A 14,138-nucleotide genomic window follows, 5' to 3' on the forward strand; every position below is an offset into this window, starting at 1 on the left:
TCCCCACCACTGCTGAGACCCCGCAGCACCCACCCCAGTCCCAGGACCACCCAACGCCCCCACCCCCGGGATCTAAGGGCTCCCCGCCGCCATCCTTGCCCCCTCCCGTGCCCCTCCCCCTCCGCCACCGCGGGTCCCGCTGAGCGCTCCCCCCCCCGCGACCCTGCAGCGCGCGCAGGCGCAGGGCGAGGGCTCTCGCCCCCTCCCCGACACGAGCGCCCCCCCGCCCCGCAACGCCCGGCGTTGGCGCATGCGCGTTGCCTCCCCCCGCCCTGTCTATACCCCCGCGCCACAGAGCAGGGGCGCGAACCTGTGGGGGGGCGTGGTCTGGTGAGGGGGCGTGGCCGACAGGCGAGGGCGTGGCCGCGGGGGGCGTGGCGCGGCGCGGCGCGCCCTGTCCATGGTGCGGGCGGCGGCGGCGGCGGCGGCGGCGGGGCGGGTGTCCCCGCGGCGGGAGGGCGGCGGCGCGGGGCTGCATGGACGTGATGTCCCCGCAACAGGAGCACCTCGGGCCGAGCCGCTCGTCCTCGGTGAGCGGCGAGAGCAGGGTCTTCGCCGCCGCCGACAACAAGAAGGTGAGGCCACCCCCACGGGAGACCCCACGGGAAGGCGCCCCACGGCACCCGACCCCCGGTCCCGGAGCCTCCCGCCGCGGGTCAACGCGGCCCCACCGGGCGCTCTGCCGCCCCATCGCCTCGGGTCTTGCGCCGCAGCGGGCAGGGAGACACGCCGCCATCGGGACCGGGGCCGGGGGGAGATGTCGGGGGAGCTGGGGGTGTCGGTGGGAAGGGCTTGCTCCAGGGGTGCCCCGGGGAGCTGGGGGTGCAGCGGTGCCCGGTGGAGCTCAGGGGGCTCTGCCGGGTGGATAATCCCGGGGACTTAAGGGGGGTTTGCTGCACGGATGTCCCGGGAGCAAAGGGAGGCTGGATGTCCATGGGCAGGTGGGGAGCGGGGGTCCGTGAGAGGTAGGGAAGGGTTTGCCGGGGGGTGTTCGGTGGAGCCAAGGGGCTTTGCTGCGTGGATTTCCCCGTGACCTGGGGAAGGTGGGGGGGTTGCTGCATGGATGTGCTGGGGAGACCCAAGAGGAGGCTTTGCTGGATGGATGTCTGGAGGTTTTGTATCGGAGAGAGCTGGGGGGAGGTCTGCAGAGTGATCGTCCAGGGGAGCTCAGGGGGATCTGCTGCCTGTGTGCCTGGGGGAGCCAGGGGCGGGTTTGCTGGAGCTGAGGGGGTTTGCTGGCTGCGCTTGCACGTGCTTTGTACAAGAGAAATGTAAGAGCAGTCTCCTGAAGAAGCGCCTTGCACTCGCTAAGTACATCACAATTGATAGCAGAAGAGCGTCATCCCATCTTCAAAACTGGTTGTGAAATCTGTTTGATGTCTCAAATTGCTTTTCAGCATCTGACACGATCAAGTGCAAAATGCTCACTTCTGCGTGCAGACAAGGACTTGTTTCTGCCTTCTATTTTGCTGTAACGAGCGGGCTGTAATAACCACATTTTTCCCACTCTGTAAAACAGGAACTCTTTTTTTTCTCCTTGGTTTAGCAAGTGCTGTAGTGTTTTTCTTCCCAAAGTAGAGCCGGTACCTTCCTGCCATACCAATTTTGCCTTAAAATGACATTTAAATGTATGCACTGCCTTGTCTTTAGAGGTGCACAGTACTACTGGCTGCCAAATAGGCTGGCAGGATTAGAATGACTGGCCAGGTTACAGTGCCCTTTACTAAATCTGTCCACCTGGTGACATGAATTGAGGATGTGTGGTAGTAGAGGCTGAGCTTGTGTCCAGTCCTGTGGCTGAGCGGTGGCTGGCGCTTTGCTGGCCATGGCACAGTGGTGCAGAGAGGAGTCCTGGTCCCTCTCCTCCTGCCAAAGCATCTCTTCAGGCTGGGGAGTGGTGCTCTTCATTTCCATGAGGTGTGTCCATGCGTGCCATGTTCCACCAAGGTGCGTAGTGCTCTAGCCTGACTGCAGCCCTGAGGACCTCTTCTCATGGCAGCTGCTGCCAATAATGAAATGATTGTCTGGAGAGTGTTTGGCCAAGATTTCCACCACACTTTGCTGCAGTTAATGCCTCATCGTTTTCTGAAGAGGGAGCGTGATACACCTCTGCAAAGTGGTGGAGTACCTTCTGCTGCCTCGCTGGACAAAATGATGGAGTAGATACTCACCCTCTCCATGTACTGCAATCTAATTTGAGATGGCTAAATGTGCAGCTTTGCTTTTTCCTCTATAACTTCTTTAATTTTTGCTGAAGACAGAGTACCATGTACCTTCCAGCCTGGCAGAGCCCTGATGCCAGGCACCCGCCTGAAGTGAGAAGGGATGCTCAAGTACTGTGAAGATGAACATTTTTTTCTTACAAGTTTTACTTCATGATTCAGCATTCTGAGGACAAATATTAATATTAGCACTTGTGTTTCCCATTCCTGCTCCAAAGAGCCCACAGTGGAAGGAACACAGACCTTGTTTTTGCCAGCGCTGACAAGGGAGTGGGGATATTACTTTTTACGGATCTTGGCAGCGCTTTTGGAATTCCTCAGCATGGAGGCACATGCAATGGGGGTACAGATGGAAATGCTCCTGTGGAGGAGCAGCTTGAGACCCTGGCTGGGCCTCGCAGCATATGGCAGCTTCACACACCATGCACAGCCAGCTTGGGCAGCCACCAACATCCAGCCAACCACTCAGCTGCTCCTCTGCCGTCGTGGTGCTCCCTTGAGACTACGAGCACGCCATCCTTTGTGTCCCTCTGGGGAAGAAGAATCCTACCTTTATGCTTGAGCAGCAGTGGGATAGTCCTAATTTTGCCTGAAGCTGGATCTCGGTGACAGTTTGAATCTTTTTTTTATTACTTGGGTCCTATGGACTCTATATATACCTCTGTTTTGTTTTCCACTCAGTGCCAAAGTATCATATTTTTTTACAATACAGAAAGTCTTTCTTGCTACTGGGGAGATTACACTGCTTGTATTGGTTGCATACAGTTAAATGGAAGAATGTGTTGGCAAGAAACCAGTTTTGATACTGGTGACACAGCATGTCAAGTTGAACAATTTTGTTGCAAATAGATATTTAACAGCAACTATTTTACTTTCTGGCACAAGTGCCCCCAAATAGGGATGCTGAGCGACCACTGAACATTTCTGCCTTTTTATTATCATGACTATACCTTTCTCAATTGAAATTTATTTAGCTGAGATTTGCTACATTGCTCTGTGGTTGTCTGAACTCCTATTTCATCTTCTGCTTGCCTGAAGGATCACATGCGTGATCACATCACAGGACCAGGAGACAGAAATTGTCTAGGACTTTTTTTCATGTATTTTCTGTGACCGTTTAAACCATTTTCCTGGAAACATTTCCTTTTCTTTTCTTTACATGCAAAGTGGTTTGAACTGCTAACCCATCTCACAGGCACTGGGAGGTTCTCTCTGTTAAATGTTTTCAAGGCATTCAAGACACTCTGCTAAAAGGTGACATTGAAGTGCAGCGTTTTAGTTAATGCTTTGAAAAAATTCTGGTCCAGATTCCTTCCTTACTGGACTTGCTGGAGTCACTGGACTATGTGTGGTTGACCTACAGAGAAGTTTTGTACCGACTGTTTAGTTTAGTAACCAATACCAGTAAATTGATGCAACTCTAAAGTGGATTGAAGTAAGATGAGTAAGAGTGATTATACTGATAGAGCTTATTTCTACAAATTTATCAAAACAAACTATGCAGCAGAGGCGTCTTTTATGCCCTTGTAGCTGTGTCAGCAGTAGCAGCTGCGGTCATTTAACCATATTTATAAGTTCCTGGTGTTTCCCTTTTCTCTTAGAGGGGCTAGATTCCAACCAACCCTGAATATTTTACACAAGACAATATTTGGTAACATAAGAATTCACTCTTAGGATTTTTTTGCTGCCTCCTTGAAGATTTCAAGTGACTACTTATAATTTTTTTGAGGCTCAGCAATTTTTTTGTGTTTACTCATACAGTATGCAAAAAGTTAACCATTTTGCACACTAAGAAAAATAGTATTTATGGTTTGAGACTTAAAATATGGTATTCCATCACCATAAAAATGTGTTTCTTTGTGATTCTGATCACAAATACAGCAACAATTTACTGGTGGGGAAAGGAGAGTTATAGTCTTTGCCAACAGTGAACTAAATGGATAATATTCAAGCAAATTAATGGTACTGGAAGAGTAAAGGTAGTCATACATAATCTCAGCCCTTCATCTGTCTTACTCTGCGAAGATGAATCAAGTATCTGTTTGCCTATATACCTGATGATACCTTGATCTCCTGTCCTTATATATATGTTTTTTAACATAAAGCTCCTTAAGGAAGACATTTCTTCTTCCTGCCAGTCTCTGTCCTCTTTACTATGATCCCGGCTGAGGATCTGGGGAGTTGCTGTCAAAATCACACCTAGTAGTGCCAGAAGTCTCAGCTGTCCAGGAACGCTTCTGGCACTGTTTAGTGAGGTGATGGGCAATTCCTCTCACCCGGCAGACATATACTGTAGCGATTTTATCTCTGATGAGGACTGAAAAAGCCACTGTCTTAATGAAATCATCCACATAGTTGGTCCTTAGGTTGAAATCACCTTGGTAGGTTGTGCTGGTGTCTGATAACTTACTGTTGTGATGCGCCTCTTGATGCTGCTTTAATTACAAACTAGCGTTAGCAATCCTTCCTCTTTTTTTCTATGAGAGAAATTGAAAATTATGCATAAAACAATGTGTTCTAGTACTTGAGTTTCCTAGTCTCGGTTTTGGGGTTTTTTTGTTGCTCATGATGGCAGTAGGAAAGAGAGGGACTTGGCATGTCACGTGGGATCTAATACCCCAGGACTGCATTATATCAAATTATTGCCTGTTTACTTAATGCTGCTTGAAGTACCCATGTGGAATGGGGGATAATCTCCTCCCTCTATCATCTGTAAACTGCTCCTAAGAATGCCTTACTGTACAGACACTGGGGCAGAATCATGGCCATGTGTTAACCTTCCCACTTTGTGTTGGGCTTGAAAGGAAACTTTGGGCTTCATCAAAACCACCACAACCAGAGTCACTGGTCTGAGCACGGTGGGCACAGTGCAGCTGACAGTAGGACCCATAGGCTAAATATTCTATCCTCCCCTCCTCTGCATTTTTAGTAGTCTGCCACATCTCTATCTTTTGATGTAGATGGCTGAGATCTTTTGAACACATCCAAAGATTAGTATCCTTTGGGAGGTAGTTGGTAGAACATCTTTTGCTTATAGTTGGTGTCATCAATTTTTCTTTCTGCTCTGAGATGGCCTTTAGTCTCTGTCTTTGCTGTGCTGTCTAGCAGCTGCTGTTCCATGGTGATGTGCTTTTGCTTCCACTGTGTTGATAGCTCTTTCCTCTTGTGCCCCTGCGATTGTTTTCTCCCGGGTTATCCATCCAAAAATGGCTTTCTTTTTAGGAAGGTCCTTGTAAGTAAAAGTATTCTGGCAGCATAAACAAAAGCACATAGTTTTGTCACCTGCTCTGCCTTTATGGTAAATGGGCTCTCTGTGGGACCTAGACATCTCTGCTGCCTGAGCCAGCAGTTCAAATGCAGTCGTCTTCTCACCCTGTTTATAAGGGCTCGGGGTTGTTACAGGTCAGTATAGGGCCATTTCTTGCTTTACCAAAGTATAAGAGATTCTTGTTATTTCTGGTATTTTTAGACAGCGCTATGCTGTAAATCTAACAAATACTGGATTATGGCATGTAGGAAAAAATGACTTATTGCTTCTCATAAGTAGCCCAGTGATAGAGGGGGAAGAGTGATGCCCAATTGTCCTGGAAAATTAACTGCTGGGTGCTGAGGATTGTTTTGATTTTTGATTGTCGGGCAGTTAGTTGAACTTTGCCTTACAGTTTTTGGTAAAGGGTTGTGTTCTGTGCTTTGGTTCATGTCTCTGGTTCAAACCAGAAATGTATGCCACAGATAGGATTTGTTGCTCAGACAACAAGAACAGAGTTTGCATGGGTGCAATCCCTCATGGTTATCAACATATATACTTTTAAAGAGTAGGCTTTGTTAAAATCAGACTTCTTTTTTGATGAGAAAAATAAAGCAGTGAGAGGGAGAGCTTATCCACTTGAGTGCAATCCTTAGCTCAAGGTATTGGCACATCTGAGTGTTGTCCCTGTCACCCAGTTAAATGACCCAGGCACATGTCCCAGCCTTGACCCACTTCTGGAGCCGGCCTGTAAATCAGGAGCCTGAAATCCTTTCATCTCTGGGGAGGCTTTTACAAGGGTATCTGCACATTTGCTGAGGAGGCATTTCTGCCACGTTCACCTGTCAGTCAGGAACTGAATACATTTTTCAACTATTTCGTATATGAATCTCTTAAATAGACATCAGGTAATATAATATTCTCTTCCAAAGCTCGCACCACTCTCTGAGAAGTCAATTGTTCCCTATGTTACTGAGCTCACAAATTTGTCTGTTCTGTGTCCTTTGTTCAGATAGCAAGGAGAGGATTGAGCTGATTAACTCAATTTTCTTGGTCACCTTAGTTTCCTTTTTCCATCAGTGAAGGAAATCAGCGCTTCTAGGACAGGATGAACTGTGCGCTAAATGTGTCCTCTGCTCTCTGTTGACTGTAAGAGGAGCATGCAGCTCAGGTGTGCACGGCTGAGGTTGGGTGAGAGGAATCCTCCCGTCCGTGTCTGACCATCGTGTCGGGTCAGGCACCCCAAGCTGGTGGCGTGGGCAGTGTGCTCCCGGGGAGCCACAGCACAGCCCCTGCCTTAGCCCCCCTGCTCCCACCTCCTGTGCCTCTGCAGTGGCTGCGGTGGGGTGTCTGCTTAGTGCACAGGTTTTCACGTCTCTAGATACTTGCAAAATATTATAAACACTGTGTATCTGTTACTTAAGTTATTTGTCATCACAAAAGAAATAGTATTTCTATTGAAAATGAAATTTTTTCACACGTTCTTTATTTAATTCATGCTCTACCATTCTCTTTCTAAGCTTGATAGAGTTAGCTGAAACACACAAAGTACAAGAGAATGCTTTATCTTCAGTTCCGTTTTTTTTTGAGGACATCATGCAAATGCTGCTGTTTGTTACTTTTTTCACAGAATGGGAATTAATATCATAACTCGGCAATATTAATGTACATAAATTCCATATAATATCATTATCCATTTCTATTGCAAGGCAAAACTAGTTGAATACTGGCAGTCAGAAATTGATTTTTCCTCCAGCCGATGACTTATGAGATGCTTGTGAAAATTTTGCTGTAATCCTGCAGTCCATAGGGGTTATGATTCCTGAGGAGAGGCAGCATATTTTCAGTGATGGTTTGCAGGGTTACTGTCCTCAGCACGGTGGGCTGAGCTGCTCATAAACCACCTACCATCACGGTTTACAAAATAGTTTTTCAGAGTGTATGTCTGATCATTATCTGGTGTAAATGAATTCTTTTGAAATCTGTAGCGCTATGTCTGTTTATAACAGATGAGAAACTAGCCAAATACTAACACGTACCACTAGTCCAACAACTGAAAAAGCAAAACTTTCTGTCTCTGTTAAAAAAGCAGCCGAGACAACCACCACCAGAAATGCAGAAAGTATGAAGTTAAACCTGAATCGGAGGGGAGCGGGGCAGGAACTCAAGCTTTTGAACGTGAGGAAGGCAAAAATAACTCTAGTTTGTCCTGACTGATAAAAAGATTATCATCTTTGCATCTGGCACAGTGTAAACATTCATTATGGATACTGATTTTATGATACATTTCACATGGGTGTGACTCAGCCAGCAAGTATGAGGATTTCTCTCTGTGTTGACCTTTCTAATATTTACATGAAAAAATGGGAGGTTATGATGTGGGACACATGTTGAGAAATGCTTCTCTGTGTCCCATGCTTAGATAATTGGTCATTGCATCTCCTTGTGCTCCCAAACATCTGCTCTGGCTACAGCTGTCCAGGATGCACCTCCTCTTCTCCGCATTGCCAGGGTGACATCTTTGCACGTGTAAACTGAGGAGAGCAGGCATCTGGGCCCAACTTAGCCAAAAATGAATTTGTCCACTTCCTTCTCAAAGTAAATCAATTCAAGTTATCATGATGGTCACTTATTTTATTTTCTCAAACTCTGTATGTAGCAAAATAAAACCAAAACCTCCCTTTCTGTCTGTAGTCAATGTCTCTGTGTAATGTTTTTATTTGCATACAGCTGACCTGACTCGCTTCACTATTGCTGTGAAAATTTTCTTTTCCAAATCTCGTCAGTGATCTTTTTGTTTTAAGGCTGTGTTTTTGGTTTGTTTGTTTGGGTTTTTTTTTTTGTTTGTTTGTTTGTTTGTTTGTTTGTTTTTTTGTTAAGCTTTGCTTAATAGCTGTATTAAAAGGTTGCCCAGAGAGGCTGTGGAATCTCATCCTCGGAGATAACACAGACCTGGACTGGTGGTGGGCTGGAGGAGCCTGCTCCAGTGGGTCCTGCTCTCAGCAGGTCCAGAGAAGCTGGACCAGAGGCCTCCTGGGATCCCCTTCAACCTGAACTATTCTGTGACTCTCTGCCAGTCATTTGAGCTCTTATTAAACTTTCCGTAGTCCTAATCTTTACTTTGGTCCTCAGATACTTAAGTCAAGATGGGAATCTCACTGCCACAGGCACTATTCAGTGCTGCCAACCCAAGCATGAAAAAAATTGCCATAATTGAGAGAGGTTTTAAAATGCTGCATTTTTTCAGTGGCTTCCTTTTCAGACCTGAGAAGCCAAAGTATTTAAGATAACCAATCCTCCACTGCATTCACAGGAGCTGAGATGCTCTAGTTGTAACCACCCCCTGAAAGCCACCTGCCCAGTAATCACACTTGCAGTAAATTTCCAATAGGGAGTTGATGCTTTATATAAACTCCTAAAAAAATGCTCGTTGGGGGAAATTTGTAGCTTGTCTTCTGTTAGACTGCATTGTTATACAGGTCTCTTTTTGCCTTCCTATTTGTAGATATGCCACTTGTTAAAATGCTAACATCTTCTCAGATTTGCTAGCAGTAAGACAAACTGATTTGATTCACTAGAAAAATTTAGCACAGTATTTTTTTCTTTTTTTTTTTCTCAAAACTAACAAAAATAGGCATCTATGTTGTTAGTAACCTATTAATTTATTATCCAGTTATTTTCTGATCAGATGGAAGATACCTAAATGTTCACAGGCTTAATTTATCTGTCTTGAGAAGGTTATTTTTTGATGAAAGAAAGAGGGAGGAGGGGATGTTTTTTAAAGGTGAATTGAAGTTACACATTTGAATTTATAACAATTGCTGCACAATAGCTGTAACTGAGCATCTGACAAAACAAACAAGCGTGCTCTACATAAATAAAGGGAGAACCAAAAAAATGACACAATAGCAAATGCACTGCAATGAGTAGAAGAAATAACACTTGTCAAAAGCAAGTAAAGCACGCGGTACTGTAGAGTTTAATTTCTCCGAGGGGAGCACGCTGTGCACCTGCCCAAACAAAATGCGTGCCACATTCAGCACTTGCATTGGCAGAAGAATCAGTTGTTCCCTGACATATCTGTTCCTGGTACTCAGTGGTTATTTTTAGTATAAAGAAAGAAAGTCTTCCTTTGGGATTAGCTGAGAACAGAGACTTCATGACTGTCAAAGGTTCACCTGTTTGTGGGCTCTCAGTGGTGTAAGGGACCGCTCCAGCACTGGAAACCGTCCTGTCGGGGTCTAAGGAGGAGTCCAACCCCGGCCCTTTTGTTCACCAGTTTATTCTGAAAAAATATTTGAGCTAAATAAGGTAACAACCACCCTTCTGGTGGAGGGTCAGAGAGAGGAGAGGTCATGCACCTTGGCAGCAGGCTGCACAACTGGTTCTAGAGAGCAGCTCCAAAGTTAGGGCCAGGACTCCTAGTCCTGCTTCTGGCTGCAGGAGGGGTAGGATACGGTGATGAACACATTTCTGTTCAGGGAAATGGGTGGGTTTGTCTTCTGTGGGCACTTTTGAAAATTTCTACCTCTGGGGAAATGAGCGTTGTTTATTTACTCAGGATTTTTACTGTAGTATTCAACCTCACTCAATGGGAATCCACGCTCACTTGATAGCTACTGGCATTTTCATCTCTTCCTTGTGCTTTGTCTTTTTTTTTCTGCTGCATTCTTTGCCTTTGTCTCCTTTTTCCCATTCCCTTCCTAGTTCTGTGCTAAGAACTGCCCTGCCTCTCACTTTCCTATTTTGTCCCATACATAATCAGGAATGACAAAAAATGTCATTATTGACTACTGAGAGACAAGATGTAATGCTCCAGCTAAATTAGTAGAAAAGGAAAATGCCCTCATCTCTAAAGATCTGGAAAAAAAGGTGGCCCAATGCAGCATGTAAGGTTAGGTGGCTGAAATCCAAACCTTAATTTATGGTAGATGTCAGACCTGACACAGAAATGTATCAAGCATTTGAAATTTGAACCACCATCTGAATATTTGATAAAGTGCAATAGATTATTAAGGGACAAAAAGTGGTTGAGGACAAGCTCTAGGTGTGTACTTCATGTGTGCAGTGCACCTCAGGTATCTGTGTATAGACACTAATGATCATCGTTTCTTTATCACTGGCTTTCTGGTTGTGCTCCTGATTTTCTCAATATGTGATATTTTACAACCATTTTCCCCCTCTAGGGTTGCTGATGGCAATCACTCAGCCTTTTTCCCATGTGGAGTCTGGCTGCGACTTCGCTGTGTGCATGCAGATACTGCTCTGAATCTCACCTGATTTCATTTTGTTTCTCTTTCCAATCAGAAAATGAAGAGTTTGGCCCAAAGACGCCAGTCTGCACCCTCTTTGATCTTTGTCAAAGCACTTAACAGATCTCGATCGGTCTCAAGGTGAGTCAGTGAGTTCTTCCTGCTTTCTGCCTTGTACACTTATGCCTTAGCACCAGGCATAACTCAGGAGAGGTTATTGTGGGATTGTACAGTTTAATTTGAGCTAAGGTTTTGTCACGGACTGCTGCATGGTAGAGGCTCTCTGGGGCTCTGGAAGCACCTACAGGTTTAGGACAATGCTGTGGACCAGGATCTGGTGGTCACAGTCTTCTCCCATCCAGCGTTAGCAGCTTGCGGGGGTGTGTACGTGGGTGTGCGTGGGTGTGAAGCGTTCAGCATTTTTTGACTTCATCTTCTGCCAGGATCAGCCGTTCCTCCTCCCCCCTTCCACCAGCGTAAAGCTACCATAGAAATGGGAGTTTCTATGGAGCCAGTCCCCTGTCCAGCCCCAGCCCTGACCTGCCATTTGAACCGCTCTGCATACATAACTTTTGTCTTCCTGCACTGCAGTTCATTAGACTTTAAACTTACTAAACATAAGTGTTTATCGAGAAGTGAACCATCTGGTAGGCTGTTAATGCTTCCAGCTGCGTAGAGCTCTTTACGAAGAAACATTATTGAGGGAAGTTAAAGTATGGCTTTGTAAGGAATATTTTTTCCTACTCTGTGGTGTGTTAAGTAATCTGTATGTGAGCTTTGGAAAGTTCTTTGTGTTTGATCTAACTAATACCTGGTTTCATATTTGTCATCATGCAGAATTCCACAGTATTTCAGAAACCTGTGAAAGTATTCTGTGAAAACATCGGAGTTGCAAAATAGGAAAGGAAAATGAGTTGAAACTACTTGCAGGTCTTTTTTCTGGCTATCACATAAAAGAGGAAACTTAGAAATGAATTCCTAACGGCATTTGCACCTTTTTGTGTAGTCTAGTGGCCCGAGCCTAGGACTGAGAGCCAGCAACATGTGTTCTGGTTCTGTCTGTAAAACTACTTCTGTGGCCTCTCTCTGACTTTGTTTTCAGGTCTTTAAAATAAGATGACTGGGTATTTTGTAACCCCTTCATGAGGATACTGAAGTTGTTTAGATTGTCTGTACCACCTTTACTCTTCATTCACTATTATTTCTTCATTATATTTGTAGCTATGTTCATAATCGTGATACCACCTTTTGGGCACAAATAACACATTCATAACTGAGGTTGTGAAATTAGAGACAGACTATTACTGTGGGGAGTAGCAATAACTGGAGAGTACAGGGGACGAGAGATGGGATCTCTCAGCCCTTGGACTTCAGGGTTTCTTGCAGTTTATAAGCCTATGTCTTCATAATTTATTCCCTTCGAGATTTGTCTTAATGTCTTAAGATTTACTTCTTGATATTATGAGAATAAACTATATTCGATGCTTATATTTCAGTCTTCTGTTATTTGCCTGCTGGGTTCAGACATGAACATTTTTCTTCAATTCTACCTTTTTTTGGTTTGTTTTATTGCCTGCTCCATAAGTATCAGAAATTGGACGTAGCTGGAGAACCACTGAGTGGGATGCACACTCAGTGTGTACATTGTCACCTAAGAATTTTACGCTTTCTTAAGTGTAAATATGTCTTGCTTGTATAGCCCAACTCAGAATTGTTTCCAGATCTGATGTGTGGAAGGATTTTTTTGCAAGGCCAGTTGGCAGAAACTTTGTGGTTGTGAGGGCCAAAGAAGGGGCAACGTTGCCGTGTTCTGCAGTAAGGACAGTGCTTTGCCTACCTGATGGACCCTGCTGCTTTCACAGTTGGTGGATGCTGCCTCAGCCATGTCTGTCCCCTGCCTGTGGCATGCAATGATTTAGCTGCTCCTGTTGGTTTGAACTGAAATCTGTGGCTGTAGTGAGAGGTATCAGGTGAAGTCTGAGGACCTCAGGGCCAGAACAGGTGATTTTGTAGCTTCAAAGTCTAGCAGTTAGAGGGTAACACTTTGGATGGTGTTTATTATTCTTCACAAGAGCCGTAATTCTCACCTGTGCCTGACTTCCTTGTTTGGCTGTGCAAGTCACATTCCTCTTCATCACCAAACTGATGGATGAGTTTGAACCTTCCACTCAGTTTGTTGTGTAAATGCTTAACTCTTGTGAAGTGCTTTCTCTTAAGGTGAGCTGAAGAGCAACAAAATGACTTCTCATGTTTTCTAATCTCCTCCAAATGTTTTATCTCAGAGTTGTCTCAGCTCTTAGTTCCCTTTCTTGTAGACACAGCCAGCCTGCAAAATCCATTATTCTCCTCTGGCAGTGAACCTTAATACTGAGGCTCCGTAACACTTACTTGTTAATGGTTGATTAATGACTTCTAGATAATAAAGCTCCTATCTGAAGTTAGCAAACATCTGTGAGGGATTTATACGAATCCTCTCACCTCAGCAGCTGGCTCACCTCAACATTTGTTGAAATTAATGAGCAAGTGCAAAGTTTAAAAGGGCAGGAAATACTTAGAAGCACAAGTCAGTACGTATTTTTATACCACTTTATGTGTCAGGTGTCCTTGGTTTATATACAGGGCACTTTCATAAAATGGGGTGGCACCCATTTTGGACAGACTTACTTTGGGGCATTTTAATGTTAATTGATGGTATATATTCAAAGAAACCATTGTGACATCTGGAGATGGCTATTTAGCATTAAGAGGATTAAGGATTTTTAATGGTAGTGTTGTTGTGGCTCTGATGGCACGAGGATGTAAGTGAGGCAAGATGTTCTAGCTGGAAAAAGCTTGTTTGTGCCATTGTCCTCTTCTTCACTCCTGAAAGAGAAGCAAATCTGAAATTCTTGTGTGCTTAAAAGGGTGTCTTCTTTTTCCCCAGCTATAACATTTGGTTTAATGAAAGTTAAGCTTTCCTTACAAATCTTGCCTTGCCATGTCAGTCATATAAAAGGAGTTACAGAAGAATTCTGGGATGGCTGTATGGCATGGTGTTATACACATGTGCAACCACACTGTGATCCCTGCCTCACTCGACTGTAACTGCAGGCAGCAGGGGAACATAGTAAATAGTACAGGTATTATAATGGAATTTGGGCCCTTACTTCCAAGAGATGAAAATATGCAGACTATTCACTGCCTTCTGTTTCTCTTCCTTTTTTCTGTGCAGTTTCTCTTTCCTCACAAAATATGATGAATAGGCATGTAAGGACTGCTTCACATCATCAGATGTCCTCTTTGGAAGCACTTTGAGCAAAGTTATTCTAGAAATACATTGGAAAAGTAAGCTTTTGATATTTTTCTTGGCTGATACTCAGGTGCAGGAAAAATAAGTTTGGTTGTTAAGTCCATTAATGTGTATGAAAACAGCAAAGG

At 44.8% G+C, this 14,138-nt stretch overlaps 1 protein-coding gene across 1 annotated transcript in view; it reads left to right on the forward strand.

Moving 5' to 3' along the window:
• The first annotated feature begins 476 nt into the window (after nucleotides 1-476).
• The window catches only part of ARHGAP20 (Rho GTPase activating protein 20), a 60,543-nt gene continuing 46,881 nt past the window's right edge, over nucleotides 477-14,138 (forward strand). Inside the window, exons 1-3 of the mRNA XM_074154603.1 lie at nucleotides 477-575; nucleotides 1,547-1,549; nucleotides 10,777-10,862. Of these exons, the coding sequence (XP_074010704.1) occupies nucleotides 477-575; nucleotides 1,547-1,549; nucleotides 10,777-10,862 (188 nt within the window). The remainder of the gene's footprint in view (nucleotides 576-1,546; nucleotides 1,550-10,776; nucleotides 10,863-14,138) is intronic.

This window comes from Numenius arquata, chromosome 1 (assembly GCF_964106895.1).
Source record: "Numenius arquata chromosome 1, bNumArq3.hap1.1, whole genome shotgun sequence".
In the NCBI taxonomy this organism is placed as follows: Eukaryota; Metazoa; Chordata; class Aves; order Charadriiformes; family Scolopacidae; genus Numenius; species Numenius arquata.